A 21,625-nucleotide genomic window follows, 5' to 3' on the forward strand; every position below is an offset into this window, starting at 1 on the left:
AAGTTTTGTCCCTGTGATAAGCGAGAAAAACTGATATGGGAAAAGGGTGTTACAAAAACTCACCAAATACATACAATAGCTTTGAATAATGTGATTGCAACGACCCAATATCCCTTTTTACACTTGACATTTAAAAACATTGGATTTTAAGCAATGAATATAATAAGGCTTTTTAATTCTTTAAAAGACACATATTGTAAAAATTCAGGGAATAAGTTGTCATGAATTCTTTTTTTTTATATGGAATACCAAAATCAAAAAAAATAAATAACAACACAAAATTACTTCATAATTATATGCGAACGTATAGCTCAAGGGATCCAAGGGGTAGAAATCCAATATATTTGGGTCTTAAAATAAAAAAAACAGGTATATAATATAATATCTATTCATATGAATGTATACGCTATGGTTAAATTAAATACAAATTAGAGACATTTATCGAAGACAAATCTTAATAGATCTTACTTATGGACAGTGGATCTACAACGGCATCTGAGACTCGTAGTACACGTCCTGTCCCGGCTGCTCCTCGAACGTCACCTTTGCGTCGTCAGCGTCGAGCTGAAAGAGACGGAAGACAAAACCCCGCTTTACACTGAATGCAACAAACAACAACAACAACCCGGAAGTCCATTTATTCCTATGGAGAGTCCTATGGGGGGGTCGGACTCTTGCGACAAATTTTGTTCCGACACGCTCAAGTTTTTCTTTTTTTTTTTTGAATGGAATTGAGCTTCATTTTTCATTCATCGAACATGGTTAATGTCCAGTTGAGCAAACTGCTCACTGTTGTACTGGCAAAAAAAAACAAGCTCTCCCATTTTCGCCGACATATTTTGTGACACAAATCCGAGACGCAATTCATCCGACAGCCACTAGGGGCAGGATCCGACTGTCGGATACGTTTTTGGATTTGGATTTGGGGATTAGGGACACAGAACACAAGCAACCCTTCATTTTCCTTTATATATTCAAAGTCTATCCAAAAGGCCTTCGGCTGGACCATGCTTACTTTATTATTATTGACCAATGTAACACAGAATTGACGACTTACACATTTCATTTCCAGCTCGGTGAAAAGGCGTCCGGTCATGAACATACGCAAGGGAATGGTGAGGATGAGGATGAAAGGGAGCGCCAGCGACACAGGGCTGGATTTGACAATCCACAGGACGGCCAGGCACACTATCTGGATGGCTGTGTACAAGTGCATTCTTCCCGTGCTCACCTGCATGCAACATAAAACAAACAGTTATTAATTAACAAACCAGACGAATCTGACTGAATTGTAATCTTGTGTCTGTGTGGAGTTTGCATACGTGTAGCTACACTGCAACAGATTTCCTCACATCTAGAATTCCAGCATTGCTTTCCTTCATGGACACCCTTTCTTTGTAGATACCCTTATTTCTGGTACAGGTACTCCTCACTTAACCACCGAATTCCGTTCCTACAATCGTTAAGCAAATGGTCGATAAGCGAGGACCTGTGTTATTTCATGGTGAGGAGGCGTGGCTGGTATATAAAGTATATATAGCATATATAGTGTATATCGTGTATATAGGGTTATTTCACAGTTTAAGGGGGCTTGGCGATTGCGAACGCCAGTGTAGTGAATACTGACAGACTGTGTGAACGAGACAGAACGGTGATGAGATGTATACAGTGTATATAGTATATATAGTGTATATAGTATATAAAGTGTATATATAATGTATAGTGTATATAGTGCATAAAGTATATATAGTATATATGGTGTATATAGAAAATATAGTATATTTAGTGTATATAGTGTTTATAGTGTATATAATGTATATAGTGTATATAATGTATATAGTATATAAAGGGTGATGCGCAATGAGATGCTTGACGCTGAGACGCCGCGGTATTGTACGCAGTGTACAAAACCCACTGGTCAGAGAGCTTGTCGTAAGTCCCAACGGCCGTTAAACAGGTAGGTTTTTAAGTGAGGAGTACCAAAGGACTTTCGGAGGGATTTTCTAATCCCACACCAAGATCTTGTGAAAATCACAAGGAAATCTTTGTCTTAAGGGTTGTTAAGAGTGTGCTCGTCGTTTGATTTGAGATGGTCTGAACAGGTGGAGAAGAACGGCGAGGAGACGATGATGCGTTCGATAGCTCAACCGAGCCTGGTTTTATTTGCTTGGAACAGCTAACCGGTGGTTGAGGTGTCCCCGGTAACAAAGTGAAACAGGGTGGCTAACTCGCTGGCTCTCTCCTTGTTCTCGCATCTCTACCTAACTTCCTCCCTCTCGTCTCCCTCCTTCAACACAGACACCTTCCACTTAACCCCCAATTATCCTGCCCCGCATGAATTTCCTAGCCAATTACCCACTACAGTGAACACCTCCCTCAATAAAACACTGCACAACAACAATAGACAAACAGGAACTTATACCCAACGTTTACACAGCCCCTCCTTTCTTAATCTCCTCGTCCGAGGAGCTAACTTCAGTCCTGATAACGCTGGGGAAGCTGATGCTGTCTTCTGGGTGGAGGAATCATCTTCAATCTCACTTCCCCAAATTCCTGTGAGGGGACTACTGCTCCAAGCGGTGTGACTTGAACCTCAATCTGTTGTCGGCTAGAAGAACGCCGTGCATCCTCGGAACGCACTGTGGGGAAAGGGCCCTTCCTCCAGGAGATGTCCGAACAGCCGGAGTAGACCGGCGCCCCTGATTGTAGTTCGGATGGCTCGTTCCTCGGTAGGGTGCTAAGCGGTCACGTTGTATCACCACAGCTCGTCCCCGTCCGGACAGCTTCACCCGATAAACCATCTGCCCCACCCGTTCTAAGACCTGGCAGGGTCCGATCCACTTACTCTGCAGTTTAGGTGACTTCCCCATGGTGAGTTGAGGTGCATAGGCAACACTAAATCTTTTGCACTGAAGTGAACACTTTTGAGTGCTGGTCATAAGCTCTCTTTTTCCAAGCCCCTGCAGTCTGATCTTGCCTCCTTGGAAACTCTTGGGCCAGGTCTAATCTCTCCCTAAGATGGGTAGCATACTCAGCTGGTAGTTGGGGGGTATCTGGGGGGCCCGTCACTCTGGGGGTGGAGAGGTGCTGTTCTGGTCTTGTGAATTCCGAGCTGTTTGCACATTTCCTTGAACAGCTGGGCCTCAAATTTCCTTCCTTGCCTCCTCATCCGGAACCACCACAGCCTCTGGCCATTTTGTAAAGGAGTCCAGCGCCACCACTACATAGGGATTTCCCCATGGTGTGTGGGGAAAAGGGCCCAGTATGTCAACGGCCACTCTGTCCTTAGGGGTTGCCCAACCTGATACTGCTGTAGCGGTGCTCTACTTTGGCCTGTAGGGCCCTTGCGAGGAACACAGGGATCACATCTTTGACATTAGGCTTCCATATCCCGCCTACATGTGCTCCAATAGAGCCCTTGCCACAATCTATTTAGCGTTTTATTGACGCCAAAGTGACCTCCTCCTGGTGGACCATGATGGAAACTAAACACCTCCTCCTGTCGGCTCTTTGGCACCACCAGCTGAGTCAGGCCCTCTCCAGCCACTATAATACTGTACTTAGCCCTGGGTCGCTCTGCTGCTCCCCGGCCCAGTCGGTTGTGTCCTCAAGCCGCAGGGCCATACACCTCTCTGCTCCCTGTCTCACTGCCTCTGTGTCCTTTACTTCGACCCGGTCGCAGTGCGCACATTCCAGCCCACATGGTCGTCTGGAGAGCCCATCTGCAATCGTGTGACTGTCTCCTCCTCTATGTACCACCGAGAAGTTACGTATATTCTTGAAGTTGTTCAATCCATCTCGCGACCTGCCCCTCTGGTTCTCTGAATGACATCAAACACCTGAGGGAGGCATGGTCTGTCCGGATAACAAACTTTCCGTACATATAATTAGTGCTTCAAGTGGTTAACAAACGAACACCACCAGTAGTTCTCTCCTGGTGACACAACAGTTGCGCTCCGGCTTTGAGAATGTCCTGCTGTAATAAGCGACTACTTGTTCAACCTTGGTCGTGATCTGAGCCAGGACCGCCGCTAGGGCAGCATTGCTTGCATCAGTGTCCAACACGGATTGCCATTCTGGATCTGGGGACGTCAAAACTGGGGACGGACACAGTGCTGATTTTACTGCATCAAATGCTCACTGTTGCAAAACATGGCAATGAAGCGGCGATAATGGGAGGCTAACCCCAGGAAGGAGTGTACCTCAGAAGTGTTCTTTGGAACTGGCCAGTCCCGGACAGCAGAGACCTTTTCCGTTTCCGTGCTCAGCACTAAGGTTCGTAAGGCTGTGCCTAAGCACGGTGGCTAACTCGCTGGCTCCCTCCTTGTGTCTCGTCTCTACCTGACTTCCTTCTTCTCGTCTCCCTCCTTCAGCCGAGACACCTTCCACTTAACCCTCAATTATCCCGCGAAGAACCTTCTAGCCAATTACCCACTACGGTGAAAACCTCCCTCAATAAAACACTGCACAACAACAATTGATAAACTGGAACTTATACCCAGCATTACAATATTATCTGAAGTCTCAAGTCTAGGCTCCTGCAGTGTGAGCTAGAATCCAGCGATGTGTCAATCACTGTGATTGCGGTCCTGATAAATCCTATAGTGTGTAGCGCTATGTGAGATGGAAAGAAAAGTCTTTAATATGTGATACTGTCTTTTGAAAGTCTGTTATTGTAACCCTGCTATTAGTTCATTGGATATAAACCGGTAAAAGGACATTGAGGAGCTGGGAGCACATCCTTTAAACTTCAAGACTATGGTGACAAGACAGGATACCACCACTTCATGTTTGACAAACAGACGTCCACCTTCGTGGCGTACGGCTCGTCAGGGTGATATTTCTTGGGGACGAGCAGAAGCTGCATGCGGTCCCACAGCTGGATGCCGTTGAGCGACGTGATCCCCATGTAAAGGAAGATCCCGAACAGCGCGGACATGGGGATCATCTTTAAGATGGGCTCCATCAGAATGGACAGACCTTGAAACGAATGGAAATTCACATCAGTTCAGACGGGTGACACTCAAAGGTTATTTTAGTTTGCATCAATAATGATGGAAATGGAAACATCAGACACGCTTCTACAAGAAACGCTGTTTTTACGCTTATTACATATTTGTCATGTATATATGGAATATATATATACACAAAAAGCAAGTAACATTATCTTTGAGTAAGGCAGATCACTCAACAATTAAAAAGGTCAATGACAGTGGATGGTTTGTTGATATCCGAGACTTTAGAGGCTAACTATAGGCTTAACTATAACTATACAGATAACTATACGTTTTCACTTCGCTGTCTGTTGTGCTGTTGTTTCTGCCACATACAGTAGATGCTCGTGCCACCTATTTCTGGTCTGGTCATCCTGGAAGGGAGATCCATCCAATGTGTCCCTCCTCAAAAATAATTGTATTTCTGTTGGAGTTTTTGGGAATTTTTCTATGCCTGTCTCAGAATGTTAGGGAAATGCCTTCATGTACACACCCTGTCTTTGAGTATTGGCCTGTCACGCCTTTTGAGACTCCAACTGTGATATAAACTTGACAGGGTGAGCACACTGCATTAGAAAAACGGATACATTTTTTTTTTTTTTTTAAATTCTAATAATTTCTTTGAATGAGCCCGAACACTGAAAAAAAGGAAGAAGAAAAAGCTCCATTCATGCCTTGTGGACTTACCGACCAGAAGTGCAACCAGGATCCCGCTGATTCTTTGCTCCAACACGTTCTGGATCACGGGCTTTGGTCCTTTGGTCATGACGGTGAGGGCGTTGGCGTGCGTGACGGAGCGCACGGTTGCGGCGCTGAGCCACGGTACGCCGAATATGGCGCCCAGCCCTCCCATCCCCACCAGGACCAGCAGGTCAAAGTGGAAGCCCGAGCCCTTCACCATCTTCCTCTCTGGTTTACTGACGATCAGGCTGATGGAGGAAGGTGCATGGAAACAAAGAGGTTTGAGACAGACATTGGTGGAAGGTGTAACACACACGCTATAAATAAATATAATTACCTTAAGGAAAAAGTACTCCCTTCTACCCAAGTAAAAGTATCAAAACACTGGATATTGAATTTACTCCAGCATGAGAAATACTTGGTTAAAATTTTACCTCATATTTTGGAGTTCCTTTCCGCCCATAATGCACTCAAGTTGAGATAAAAGATTAACGTGCCATTTTCGGTCGTGTTTTGCCTCCTTTATTGGTTTCCTATTGTTGTTGTTCGGCTCAAACTTTAACACTTTGCCAAAGATTTAAACTCTTTTACTCAGTGATTTAATCACAAATCCTTTTAATGTACAGCAAACACTGTTCTCTGATGTTTCAGGATAAGCGGCCTCACGTGGTGATCTGAGACTCCAGGAAGATCAGGATGAAGACGAGCAGGGCGGGGACGCAGCACGCACACATCACCCACACTGGGAAGGGTTTGTGCTCTCCAAAGGGGTTGATGAGCCAGCCTCTTTTCTCCGGGTTCGACACCATCAGACCTTTGGGGACCACCAGTTTCTGTCCAGAACCAAGATATTCTCTGCATGGTAACTGTGATTATCACCTGGGATTCAGCCTGCGTAAACTCAATGTATTGACGCTGTCGGGTGTCGGGTTGCCAGTGCAGCCAAGTGACTGAACGGTAACTTTCTGGTGCAAGGTTTCGCACCTGGCAACCCGAACTCGCTCTTATAATCACTGCACCCAGCAGAGGGATAGTCGAAATAGTTCTGGATGTAGCTGCATTCAAAACAACTATGATCGAGTTTTTAGGTTTTTATTTTTAATCTTCATAATGACCCAAGGTGTATCGCTACTGGACGCAGGGATGAAATTGGGCCTTCTCATCTGAATCTGGGTAGGTTAGACAAAAAGCAAATTCACCACCAAACTCCTGAGTGTCAATTGGAGATGAATCCTTTTACTCGGTTAAAAGCGAAACACCAAATGAAATTTAAGTGCAGCAGCATTTAGTTTTTCCAAGCGTAAGGCAAGAACCAACCTGCGTGTAAGTGTCCTCAACGCTTATGTCAACAACGATCATGAGGAAAATGGCGATGGGCACACCAAAGTCACCCATCAAGCGTCTGATCTGGAGGGACAGGAATGCAGAGGTTTGATTTAATTTTGGGAATCGAAAAAATAGTCCTGAATATAATTAAAAGACTAAAATAAAGAGTTAAGAAAAGACAAACTCTCCAGTGGACAAAATACACTCAGGAAAAAACAAGGAATTATATTCCCTTTTTTTTTTTTTTTTTTTCAATCAAATACTATTTATATTAGCCCAAGTATATCGAATGGAGGACATTTACTTTCACCGGAGTAGTGTTTTTGTAGCGTATTTTATACTTCCACCAGCCCCTTCACGTACCTTCCCGGGAAGAAAGGTCCCGTTTTTGAACTGGCGCAGGAAGAAGGCGATGAAGAAGCATCCCAACATGAGGCACATGGACAGCAGAGCCGTGTTGGGATAGGAACGGTTGACCGTCATGGTGACAACCGTCGTGTTGCCGGTCGCGTTGTCGTAGAAACTCTCCTCCACGACCACCGGGTGCCAGGGGTCGTCCACGGTGGCGTTCAGTTGGTCATAATTCAGCACCAGCGGATGGGCCTTGAAAGTCTAAAGCGTTGGGAGTTGGGATTCCATTTAAACTTGAAGATACTTGGATCTGTGGAGTCGTAAGTTACACTGAAGTTCTAATGCACGTTCATTTTAAGTTCCTGAAGTGCTGGATGGGTTGACCATCAGAACCGGGGCGAAATGGTTAAGAGGGATGGCAACAAATCTTAACATACGAGCATGGGATGAGATGAAATCGACAGATATGCGGATGCAGAATGGGAGGGAAATGGTTTACCCTGCCCAGCTTGGCGAAGGTTTCGTAAATGAAGATGAGGGAGATGAGGATGGAGAAGATCTCCTGGGTGAAGCGGGAGATGAAGCGCACCAGGAAGCTCCCCTCGAAGGCCACGATCACCACCACGATGATGACCAGCCAAACACCAACCCATACCCTGCCCACAATGTACTCAATGTCCTGGGACTTGCAGAACTGGATGGGAGCGGCAAGGGGGCGTATTTAATCAGTACGCTAACAGACAGAAAAAAAACGATGTTTAAAATAATAATAATAGACTGTAACATGACAGATCGCTATTTTTTAGTGTTATACTGATAAAACTCAACTCAACAGACCAAAAAGTGGGAATGAGTACTGGCAATTGAGCATTCTAAATCAGGGTTTTCCAAACTTTTAAAGGCTTTTTGAAGACAAAGCTCTGGCTGAGGACCCCACCCCCGAAAAAAGAGAGTTAAAAAAGGAGTTTTATATACCTCTATATCTGCCTATAATAAACTGCTGTGTAGTTTAACATTTACTTAAACTGAAAAAATGTAGAAAATCTCTAAACAGAACTCAGAAAAAGTTGTTATATTATATAGTATAATATATTTAGTTTTATAGTAATTTATAATTCTTAATATATGGATAAAAAAACACAAAATCTAGTATGACTATGTTTATATATACATAGAAGTCGTAGTAGTAATAATAATAATAATAATAATAATTTTTCTGCGGACCCCCTGCAATTCCTTTGAGGACGCCATAGGAGGCCGCGGAGCCCAGTCTGGGAACCCCCTGTTACAACCCACAGCACACTTTAAATGCTGTGTCGTGTTTCAGTTTTTCGGGTTCAGCTTACTGCAAAGAAAGCTTCCTCGAACACGAGCAGAGGGCCGGAGAAGCCGATGACGAGGACGGGCTGAGCGGCGACGAAGCAGAAGATGATTCCCTGGATGCTGGTGGAGATGAGCAGCTCAGAGACACCCATCATGTTGTCCACCTTGTCCGCTGCAAAAACACTGTTATTATTATCACTGTTACTTTTTTGTTGTTGTTATTTATTTTTTATTTTTGTTCTTATTTTTACTTATTTGATTTTGTTATTATTGAATTATGTTTTATTTATCTATTTATTATTTTGTCTCAAAGCAGGAGATTCCCTTGGAGCTTTATTTATGTATATGATGTTTTTTGAGAAGTCCCCCCCCCCCCCCCCTGTATTCCTCTCAGGGAAAAAAATTCTAAATAACAGGGACAAAATGTAGATATCAATACTTATACCAAGAAAATGATCCCCACTTTATTTCATCATATTCTGATTATATGAATGTGCATTAAGAAGCAAAAGTATTTTCCTCTTATACACATAGATACATATACATATATATATGTAAAAAATACCTTAGAAAAATACACATCTATACTCACCCATATACATGAATTCATATCCATATCCATTCTTTATTGATTACTCATATTTTTGCTTCTTGTTGTATGTACAGTATATAGATATCTCACTTGATCAACACGGATGAAGAGCACAAAAGAACCAGCAAGGTCACAACACTCACACACACAAACGCACAAAACTGACACCGGCACACACACACCCACACCCACACACACACACATATGCACATACCCAGCAGTCCTCCGAAGGTGATGGCAGGAGATAAAGCAGCAAAGTAGATGAAGATGACGGCAGCGAGCACCTGGGCATTGAGGGCGTCTGTGATGTCACTTTTGTAGTGCTGATAGCGTCTGCGTATGTCCCGCATCATGCCCCCGAAGGGCCGCCCTGTGCGGGCCAGGGGGTCCTCGGGTGGCGGGGCCGCGGACAGAGAGGCTGGAGTGACACAGTAGGTTAAATACATTATTAAATATTAACTCTGTGTGTGTGTGTGTGTGTGTGTGCGTGTGCGTGCGTGTGTTATGTGTTTGTTGTGTGTGTTGACGTACACTTGCGCGGCTTGGGGTCCAGGCTTAGCACGGGGTCAGAGGGCCGCAGCCTGTCCTGCAGGAGCTTCTTCTGGAAGTCCCGAAGGGAGGAGAGCATGGCCTCGCTCTGGATCTCCGTTGGGGGGATGACGATGCTGCAGTCCATGAAGTCCGACACGGCAGCGGTCACATCGCGGGCGCTCTGGGCCTGAAACACGGCCTGGTTGAACACCTGGGAGGGAGAGAGGGAGGGAGGGATGGAGAGAGAGAGAGAGAGAGAGAGAGAAAAGGGATAGGAAGTTTTACGTTTGGGTTGCTATGTTTAATGTTTAGGATTTGATATTCTGGTTTCGTTCTGTTTTTTTCCCCAAAAGTTCTCAAATGGTCCCTCCTCAGGATCCATATTTGTCCTCAGTCATAATATATTTTTGTTTGTCGCCACACACCCCCGAACCATGAAGATGTGGCGATTTGGCAAACACCCACCATCCAATATCTGAAATAAGAATAAAGAACATTGTAATATCACAGAGAACCATATGAGGAACACAAAGAACCTTCCAATTAAGCAAGTGGTACTTTGGTTGGTGATGGTTTTTAATGGAACCACCCTGCAGTTTAAAGAACCATTTTCAACTTGTTATCTTGGCCCCATCTACAGTAACCATACTAGAAGATGGATCCCTGTTCTGGTCCTTTTTTTTGCCGTTGCTGTGTTTCCCATCTCTGGCTGTTATGACTTTATCAATGTACCGTTAGATGACCCATGAATCACCCTATCGACTAAACACCCTTGGGTAAGTGCGATCTAGAAAGTCATACGGGGAAACCTATGTCCCTCTTTCCCATAGACTGCTGAACCAAATATAGGGACCTGTGTACTGTACATTAAACCACGCCCATTTCCTTTCTATCCAGACTATACCATTGTGGTGTGGGAGTAGTCTGGTTTGAGCAACCACACCTGACCTTGATCTAGGTGATCGGGATCAGAGTGGCTGCATACCTGTTGCTCATTGGTTGGTCTAATGAGCAGCAGGTAAAACTCCCATCCCCATACACATTCAGGATAGGAGCCCATGTCATGACATGTGTCTATCTGCACCCGGGCTAATTCCAGCTGGGCAACTCTATACAATAAACTGGTGTTTAGAACCCCCCCTGTCTTCTGTGTCTTTGTGCCGGGGGTCGCTGAAACACCACTTGGATGGCAGGTGGTAAGTGAGACAACCATAAATACTGTGTGCTGACAAATTACTGGGACTCTGCTGAAACCCTCGGTCTCAGCTTTGTTCTCTGGCCAGCCGAATGCTTCCCATTCAGAATACTCGCCCTCTTTTTGTATACGTGCCACTCCCTGACTTACTTTATCCGCCATCAGGGCAGCCATGGCACGGCCAGTTTCGTGGTAGTCCATGTTGCTCTTTCCAGGACCGACCAGAACAAAGACAAAGCGAACCGGAACGGGAGCCTCGAGGGCCGAGTCCAGCGCAACGGCTTCCTTCAGACGCACAAATGCTACCGTAGGCCTCTCCAGAAAGTCCAGCGCCCCTGGAGAAAGGAAGGGAACCATGTTCATATTTTCACAAATTCACACATCTTACTGTTTATTTCTGAGGTTCATTGCCATTCTGTTTACCATTGAATTTTTGTCAAATTTTTGGCTAATATTTAATGTTTTTGTCATTATAAATTTTGTAGTTTATCATTATGGTTAAGTATATATTGTCATATTTTATTGTTAAGTCAACCGATTTATTGTATATTTTCACATGTTCCATACCACTGGCATTTTCTTTGTGAATTTTTTTTACTCCATTGCTTTATTATTGCCCATTTCTGTATATAAGTCATTGCTGTAAATTGCGCATTGCAATTTCCCCATCTATCTATCTATCTATCTATCTATCTATCTATCTATCTATCTAATGCATACATATGACATGCATCCAAGTGGTTGAGGTGCAACATCATGACGAGGACACCAACCTCAAGTCTCTAAAGAGTGCAAAGAAAGTTAGCCCACATACTTTAACAATCATGATAAAGCACATACAAAAAAGCCCGCCCAAAAAGACATAAGATGCACACACACAAAATAAAATAAATATGCCACTTTACCCACTAGCACCATGGAGGCCTCGACATGATCGGATGCATCTCTCTGGTGTAAATCAGCAGAGGGAACAAAAAACAAGCGCAACTCAGTCTGCAGTACAGTAATTTTAACTTTTTGGTACTCGCTATACACACTAACTTTTAGCTCTAGAAGACTATAGATAATAAGATACATGATAGAGCAATATGTAATAATGATAATACTGATATATATGATTTATAGTTTGTCCTTTGTTATCTTTGACTGTTTGGGTCTGTTGTTTTGAACATTTTCACCAGTGCATCGAATAACAAATTTACTATCAAGAAAGGCATAACAAAATACTTACTCTGACAAGTTTGAATGTAAAATGCCTTTAAATAGTCGGCCAAACAAAATGTCTCCAAAGTTTCAAGGGGGTTTCACATGTATACAAAAGGAGTAGGTCACCAAGAGCGCTGACAACAACTAAGAATAAGAAAATACAAAGAATTGAAAGAGAGGTTCTGCCTCAGAATGCCTTTTCTCCATGTAAAATGTGAAGCTTCTCCAGGACTAGTGGTTGTGATGACGTCAACCAATATCAGTGGTGATCCATTCAAATGCTTGATGAGATTAGGGCGTACCCTTTCTTTCACTGAGAACTGCTGCATCTCGGCCCCTTGGGTCAGGGCCTGGCTCTCTGGGTCTGCTGATTGGCTGAAGGGAAAAAAGGGCCTTACTGATATCGGTTGTCAATTTGGTGTCAGTAATCAGTATCTGTTAATTTCTCAGAGAATATTTTCACATACAGTATGGGGAATTTGACATGGTAAATATTGCTGAACAGTTAATTTGCATAAAAAATGACAGAAAAAAACCCCATGCCAAATGTACAAAATATGTACCGAATATATACAAAACACAAAAAAATGATACAATGCACAGGATAAATGAGGCTACAAGGCAGCAGCTACTAAGTGGCTGCATGGTTTCAAGTATTGCTACCTAACTATCTAATCTAACTATGAAAGGTATGGATCTCTGTCCGTCTGTCTGTCCGTCCGTCCGTCCGTCTGTCCGCTGTCTGTCTGTATGCAAATCTGGTGTGTGACTTAAACTCGGCAGTTTCATCTTCCATTGTGGAACACAGGACTGAATCGTTGACATTTTGTTAAAAAGTGCCGTTAAGGTGTCTTAGAAAGTCTTACATTTTAAACAGGTATGCAATAGTCTTCTTAACTATAAAGGAAGGAATCTCTGTGTCTGTCTGTCTGTCTGTATGTATGTCTGTATGTCCTTCAATTATCTCGACAACCGTTCATCCATCGACTTCACACTTGTTGGGTGTATTGCTGGGGACCCAAGGACATGCAGTGTCAAAATTTGGTGCAATTTGGACACGTGACACATGTAATGTTAATAAACTCCACGTGACGCCTCAGCTCTGTGCAGCAGTGCTGCGACACAAAGCCTTACGGCCAGCAGGGTTGGCACATCAAGCAGGCTTCACATTCTTGCACAAGATGAAATGTCTTGGAAATTCTTACATTTTGAACGGGCACGCACTAGTACAACTAGAGGAGGTGGCCGGGTGGGGCAATGGCACCCCACCACAGAAACGATTGCCCTAAATTTCAGCCTTGGCCAAACTACCAAGGTACTGAGCCAAGACAAAACTGTGGAACTGTATCTTATCATACCCTGCCCAAACATACAGTTTATTAATATATCTATTTCTTATATTGTACATAAATATATAAGAAACCCCAAATAGCTCACTGATTGTAACCCACTATAGGCAACTTACGTCAAACGCATAAAAAATAACTTTTAGTTCATATAATTTTTGGGTAGTTTAACTAAGATTTTTGATGTAAAATACCATGATAACATACCGTTAAGCCCCCCACATCCACTCTGTATTGGAACAGTGATATTAGTCGGACAAGGCAGTGATGCCGCGGCTTAAGGGACACGTTTGATGGATTTATTTTGAATTTGTACATGTTGTTGAAAAACTTGTTGGCTGTCTTTAGAAGCATACTCTCTAGACGTGTGTTTTTGTTTGGATACCTTCGGTTTTGGAGCAGGGAGTTGAGCACACCTTCCCTGTCTCCAGGTCTTATTTCCCTTTTCTTCACCAACTCGTCCACCATCTTCTCAGCGATGCCGGCCAGAGCCTGCTCCTGGCAGTCAAAGATCACCACTCCTAGCCGTGGGAACAACAATTAATAAATAAATTTATTCACGTATACAAATTCTAAACTATATTAACCCTTATTTTATTTAATATTGACCTCTATTCACCGGCAACAGGTTTATAGTCATTTACATCTATAACCCATTTACTCACCCATTCATTCCCTCACCCATCAATTAATTACTTGTTCCATACTAATGCTCAACACTCATTCATTCATTTGTCCACATTAATAGCATAATTTAATCATGAATTCAAATTTATATTATTGTTCCCATTTTTTCCATTCAGGTACTAACATTGACATTCATTCATTTCAATACTATCATCCATTAATTCATTTATATTAATACTATTGCTCCCATTTATTCATTTATTTACAATGCTATTATTTTCAGTCATTCATATTAATACTATAGGTTCACAGTAATTCATTCATTCATTCATTCATTCGAGCATTTATTTGGGCATTCATTCATTCATTCATCCGTTCGTTCATTCATTCATTCATTCATTCGGGTGTCTCTCTGACCAGTGTTCATGGTGCGTCTGAGCTGGACAAGGCTCTTGAAGGTCAGGTAGGAGATGTGTGAGGAGCCCCAGCCCCCAGCCTGGGGGTCGTAGCTCTCCTCGTAGCCCACCCAGCGGCCCATTTCCTGCCAGTAGCCCTGCTGGTTCTGGTCCTTCATCAGCTCCCTCAGCTCCACGTAGGCCTGAATACAGCACACACGCACGCACGCACGCACGCACGCACGCACACACACACACACACAGTAAATTACAGCATCCTGACACCTGTGGCAACAACGTAAATCCAACAACTCTGATCACCAAAGATTTTAATTTGAACATTTCTGGATTTGAACACACTTTGATTAGTATGTCCATAGTTCAAGTTCAGTATGTCTTGTTATCTGCTTAACATTAGAGCAAGCGTCACCTCAACCGCAAAATGCTTACTCTGAATGCCATCTGAACCATAATAACAATAATAAAAAACACAAAATATATCAAAAATACAAAGTAACAAGCACACTGTATATGAAGGAAAGCGAGAAAAACACAAAGTTGAGAAGGGGCCAACTCCTCAACAGAGCACTCTTGTAATCCTTAGTTAAACAAGAATGGATTTTTTTTCTATTACATAAGCGTCCAGAATCTGGCACGACCATAAACTTAAGAGTTGTATTAAAACGATCTTATGATGCACGCTGTAAAACCTACTATGCTACTGTACTTAAGTACATTTTTAAGTATCTGTTCTTACTTTAGTATATTCACTTTTGGAGTCTTTTAGTTTGACTTAGATTTCAAAGCAAATATCTACATTTATAACACAGTCACAAATTCTTTAGTTCTAAATAAAATAGGATTTATATTTGTATGTATTTGTAAATTACCATGACAACCTAACGTATTTTATTGTAAATTGTAATCTGGATCTGCATGAGGACTCATCTGCAGAAAAAATGGTACAGTCGTAATTTATGTCGTATTATACATTATATCACGACACTGGATGTGAAAAGTATTTTTACTTTAATTACTTTGACTGCATTTAGGAGAAAGTCCTTATATACTTTCACTTAAGTAGAAATGTCAATATGGTACTTTCACTTTTCTGAGAGTAATTTTCTTCAAGTACTTTTTCCATGGACGTCGATTGGTCTATCTATGGAGTACGGCTTTAAGTGGTTGTCCTCTCAGTCAACTTAATGGCACTTAATCCAGCGGGCAAGGGTCACGATGGGGTTGTCGAGACAGGAGGGGTGACGAGGACAACCGGCAACCTCCATGTCTACAAGGTAAACACGGAGCCGGATCTGAACCCTCGGACGCCACGCTCCACCGCGAGAGGAGAGAGAGTCCAGAGGAGAAACAAGCCACGGCCACGGCTGCTGGCTGTTTAGACATTCAATACACATTAGGAAAGTGTCGCCGTGGGTCTGTGTGTGTATACCCGTGGGTGAGGGCGAGGGAGAGGGAGAGGGAGAGGGAGAAAAGGGAGAGGTGGTTGTACGCGTTGTGTGCGTTACATAACTCCCGGAAACTCACAAACCTATCCCTAAACAGGGTGATCAGGGTCTTGTTTCACTCTGAAGGGTGTTATTTTGGGATAATGACCGTCTGGCAGCACATTTTACCCCCACTTATTACACGGCTTCTTACTAAATTAAATAATACACTGCGATGAAATAGTCATTTGAAATTATTTTATAACTAGTATGCATAGCTTAAGAGCTTCCGCTTAGAAAAAATGGTCCACAGCAACTTAGCCGACACTGCACCAAAATTGCAAACTATTTGCCCTACATATAAAGAACCTTTTTACTGTTATTAATGTGAAATTGGACATATCCCCATCCATCTCTTCAAGCCTCCCATTGTTGTTTCCACGTTGCATGACAAGATGGCGCCACTAGCTAATGTAGGATGTAGACAGAGTGACGCAAGGGCCGTGAAACTGGGCGGAGAAGTGGTTGCTCCTGACAACGGTCATTATTAACAGACAGCATTATTCACAAATAACTTAGCACTGATTGCCGCTTTGGACCAATCAGAATTGAGTATTCCACAAAGCCGTGTAAAAACAAGTCGTAACATCTGCATTGTCTTCTTCCAAGAGGCTTGCTGACTATTACAATGTATGAGTCAATTCTGTCCATAATAATAGTTCTGTAATTAGGTCATTTTATCTGTAAGGGTTTATGACTTGCCTGGCACTCTGATCCTGAGTTGGCGTTGTTGTTGCTGTTGAAGGCAGCTGGAACACATGAGAGTAAAAAATATTTTTATGGACAAAAAATATTTTGTACAATGTTGTTATGTTGAATCACTCAATGAAAGATATTGTTTTGTCAAAGTTATTTATCTGATTATATATTTACCTCCACATGTTTTTGGAAAACGAATAGTATTTAGAATTGTTTTGTTGTCATTATTATTTTAGTTGCATAAACTTTTCAAATGAAAAGGTGAAAATTATAAATGAATTCTAAGTATCTTAAAGTAATACGGATAAAATGACATTTCAGTTGATGAACTGACAACAATGCTGTGTTTAGCTTAGTTTCTGTTCTAATTTGTTCAAGGTTAAAAACTGCACGTTCTGAAGAAAACGAAAATACCTTCAGTGAAAATCACTGTAGAAGAAAATTAAATCAATAAATGAATGAACGAAAATTGATTTATCAATGACATGAAGGTCTCAAATTAAAAAAAATATATTTGGTTTATTTTTTACCAAATTAAATAACAGTCACTTCTGTGAAACGTGCATGTTTGGTAATTGATAAGTAATAATAATAATAATAATCATAATAATAATCATAATAATAATAATAATAGTTCACTGGCACATTCCCTTCATGCAGTCTGAGACTGATGCCGTCCTGTCAGAGCGCTCACATTATCTCAGAGTGGATACGAGCATTGAAGTTGTCTCTGACAACAGAATGAATTATTTCCAAAACAGAAACAAAGAAAAGGGCAGAAGACAGATTAGACTGACTAGACACAACCGATTTACTGTGTGTGTGTGTGTGTGTGTGTGTGTGTGTCTGTGTGTGTGTGTGCGTGTGTGTCAGTATGCACGTGCGCCTGTGTGTGTGTGTGTGTGTGTGTGTGTGTGTATCTTAAGTCACTGTTTTTTATTATGTGCTTCTTTAAGGAATTTTAAGTATGCGTGCATATGCGTACTTACTTTGCACTTTTCTGACATTTGAGATTGTTGTTGTTTTCACCTCGACCAGTTTCATTTGTCTCCAGGGATGCATGTTTGCATCTGTGTGTCTGTATGGATGTCTGTGAGGCAATTTTTTTTAATCTGTTTTATAATCTTTGTTTATTATGCAAACCTGGTTGGCAAATACAATTTGGTTGGCACAAAAAGTAAATCCATGTTGAACACTGAATTCTAAAATCCAATAAATTTCCTTGGCGAACGTTTAAAATAAAAATATATACAATTTCAATTATTTTATTATAACTTGCTTGTTTGGAAACAAGACAACTATGCAAAGACTAGACTTTGAAGTTGCAGGGAATATTTAAGGATATTGTATGTTATTGCCTGTGCATAACATGCCACATTACACTTTTGCTCAGTTTATATTTTGCATTATATTTCCAATATTAAATGCACTATATTTCAAATATTTATATGCATTATATTTCCAATATTTATATGCATTATATTTCCAATATTAAATGCATTATATTTCCAATATTTTGTCTCCTCTCTGTTTCATCAGCTGTTCTGCTCCTTGTTATTGTTTGATTACACTCAGGCAATATCCAAATTGGAATATTAACATCAAGCATCGCGCCACCCGTATTATGTTAAGATTTGTCTGAAATTTGGCACTTACCTGTCCAAGCCAGCAGCTCTGACAAGTGGCTAACCCCAGAGTGGGAACAAAGCCCGACTTTATAAACTCCACCTTTTTAGGCCTGAAGCGTACAAGCTGTTCAATGGATGGGAGGGATCAATGTGGCATGGGCATGTATGTTGAGACACACATACACACACACACACACACACACACACACACACACAAGCTTAAATGTATATTCATAAAGTCGTTCTGTCAGACACACATGCGCTCACATTCAAACACACCGCTCACGCTCCGAGCGCTGTTCTGGTCAGACCCATAATATTGACAGTAAACACGACAACCCTTAAAGCGTTGCAGACCAGCCGCATAGTGTCTTTATCCTACCAGCATCTTATCTGATTTATTGTCCATGTTTGGAGGATAACAAAAGCTAGGATTACACCGCCTGCCGCTCACCTTCAACATCGCTGGAATGGATGGTGAACTTTCCAAGAGGACTTTCCTCCTCCTCTTCCTCCACATCACCTTCCAGAAAGGCTCGCGTCCCACTGTTACACCATCGCCTGCAACGTCAAATAACCGGGAAAAGGGTCGAAGTAAAGGTACTCAATTTCCTTGGATGAGTAGATAAAGATACGATACGATAAACGGTGTGAAAAGTGCGGAAGTACCGAAAGGAAGCGTTATTGTTCAACCTCATGCTCATATTTTGGTGAGGAGACAAATTCCATCCTGAAAGCACTCACCTTAAAAAGTCAAGGTAAAAGTGTTGACTGTCTCGTTTTGGTTGCTGTGGTCTAGCATCAGGATCCCCCTTCATCAGGATGAAGCCCTTTGAGGCTGTACCGTGATGAAGCTTCATTAAGTTGACTTGACTAACTCATTCACTCACTCATACCATTTTATCCATAAAACGGAAAGAAGCCGGAGGGTACGATTATGGAAATGTGGTGATCTATGTTGGGTGGCACAGGGGGTTTTTCCCCCCACCATCTGGGTTTACCACGGTCTTCGCTCCGAAATGGTCACTTTCTTCCCCAAAAATGCACCTTCTTCTGATCGATCTGCTTTGTTTTTCTTGGTCACTTAAGGTGGTGAGGATCATTTTCATCACACTGGTATCTGGTATTGGTTATAAGGGACCTCTTTTCATGTACTTTTGGTATGTTCATTAAGTTTATTGACGCTATAGATCAAACCTTCTCATTTGATGCTGCCATCAACTGGGGCTTATTCCTTTCTCTAAAATGTTCAACACCAGCGACGATTTACTGACTTAACCGACGACATAGCAAAATTTTGCGTCATCTCCCAATGGAGGGTCTCACACTTTAAAGTGGAAATTTGACAATTATTCTCTTTGAAACGGTGCTTGAAATGAGTGAGATCTTCCTGTATTTAGAGAGTCAACACCCAAAGAGAGAGAGAGAGAGACAGGAAGAATCACAGATGGGAGAAAGGGAACGACGGGCTGCGTGGCTTACACTCTGCAAGGTCTGTAGAGGGTGGACGCCTGCCTCACACACACCGCGCAACCACCCTGTAAAAGACACATCGACAGATAAACACGGAGGTCGATCAACAGATTTATAAACAGATCGATGGATCGACTTTTAGGATCAAGGTCAGTTTTACTTACAGCTGCAAGGTCCGTAGCCATCGACATCTACGTCTTCAACCCGAACTGAAACATTTACACTTCAGTCATTTGCAATGACATCACTTGTTGCATGCCTTTCAGACACAAAATAAATGCAATATAAACAATAAAAATGTATTTTATCTTGTTTTTCTACATTTTTTCCGAAATGTTAAATTTTACATTTGATGTTCTCCTTTTTTGTAGATCTGACATCCTGTAAGTAATTAGGGTTAACTGTGTCCACAACAAATATGTGCTTAAATCTGCTGATTAAACAAAACGGCTCAACAAGCTGATATAAGCTACGGAACGAGCATGGGCGGCCGACCTCCACACGTGATGCAGGAAGTTCCAGACAACTTTTAATGTTTGGGGAAAACCAGACGTGTGGCTCCACTGTGTTCTGTTCGGTTGTCTGTAATGACAAGTAATCTAAGAGTAAGTGACATGATTACACAGGTACCACTATGGTAATAACGTAGTAATCACACTTTTGCTGTATATATTATCAAGGTAAAATAAAAAGTACTGTAAGACACATGTTAAGGTAAGTAGACTCTTTTGGCTTGAAAGTGGCCTGTTGTTACACTGGTGGTGCAAACCATCAGTGGAAATGGAATGTTCTTGGTTCTTGACTTGGTACTCCAACGCACCCTTATACAGTAACTGTCCACACACATCCAACCAACACACCCAACACACCCACACACACGTACACGAACGCGCACGCACGCACGCACATACACACACGCACACACAACCCCACACACACACACACACACACACACACACACACACACACACACACACACACACACACACACACACACACACACACACACACACACACACACACACACACACACACACACACAGACAACACACAGACGTGATCGCTACCTCCTGCGTGCATTCACTGTCCTGTTCTCAAAAGATAAGCACAGGACATAACATGTGTAAACATCAGTTATCTTTTGTAAATGTACAACAAATGTGAAGCAGTAGAGTAGAACGAAGAGATGGATGGTTCCATGTTCGCCCCAACACTTTGAGTTTACCATCTGAATGAACCGGAGGTAGGAATATTAAATTTGACGAGCTGGATCAGGATGGAGCCAAACCACAGTCTGACTTTTTACTTTGTGAACCTGGAGCTGCCCAATTCTGTCGTACACAATTTATTGCCTTCTTCCAGCTTTATTTACTAAATAAAGGCATTTTAGCCTTTTAAACATTCCTCCAGTTTCCCTCTCTGGATTCCAGATTATTTGAGGAAACACAATTCATTGAATCAGAAATAACCACGGTATCTCCGAACATAGCGATTGGCGAGTTAAGTTGTATCCCGTGAGGGTTACAATAATTAAAAATAAAACTATGATTTACATAGTGAATTATTCCTTGATTACAAAATACAAATGTCTCTCCAGTTGGTACCAAGCTTGGATAAGAAATATTGCTTATTACACCATTTTTTATGTTTTAATGTTTCATCATAATACATCATATAATCAATATCTGACCTATTGACCATGAGTCCTTCATACTAATAACAACTGATCACTGAATGCAGACTTACCAGTGTG

The 21,625-nt window shown here is 42.1% G+C and overlaps 1 protein-coding gene across 1 annotated transcript; it reads right to left on the reverse strand.

Annotated features, from left to right (window-relative positions):
• Positions 1 to 483: 483 nt before the first annotated feature.
• slc4a1b (solute carrier family 4 member 1b (Diego blood group)) lies at positions 484 to 14,746 on the reverse strand (the record flags this gene model as incomplete). The annotated part of the gene is made up of 16 exons (XM_080021604.1): positions 484 to 564; positions 1,058 to 1,231; positions 4,811 to 4,980; positions 5,682 to 5,923; positions 6,342 to 6,508; positions 6,993 to 7,082; positions 7,365 to 7,613; positions 7,852 to 8,046; positions 8,699 to 8,847; positions 9,482 to 9,685; positions 9,799 to 10,009; positions 11,144 to 11,328; positions 11,899 to 11,941; positions 12,502 to 12,574; positions 13,931 to 14,066; positions 14,590 to 14,746. The coding sequence occupies 16 exons, from the start codon at positions 14,744 to 14,746 to the stop codon at positions 484 to 486; spliced, it is 2,526 nt and encodes an 841-aa protein (XP_079877730.1).
• Between the last annotated feature and the right edge of the window lie 6,879 nt (positions 14,747 to 21,625).

This window comes from Zeus faber (genome assembly GCF_960531495.2).
Source record: "Zeus faber genome assembly, chromosome: 20".
Taxonomy (NCBI): Eukaryota; Metazoa; Chordata; class Actinopteri; order Zeiformes; family Zeidae; genus Zeus; species Zeus faber.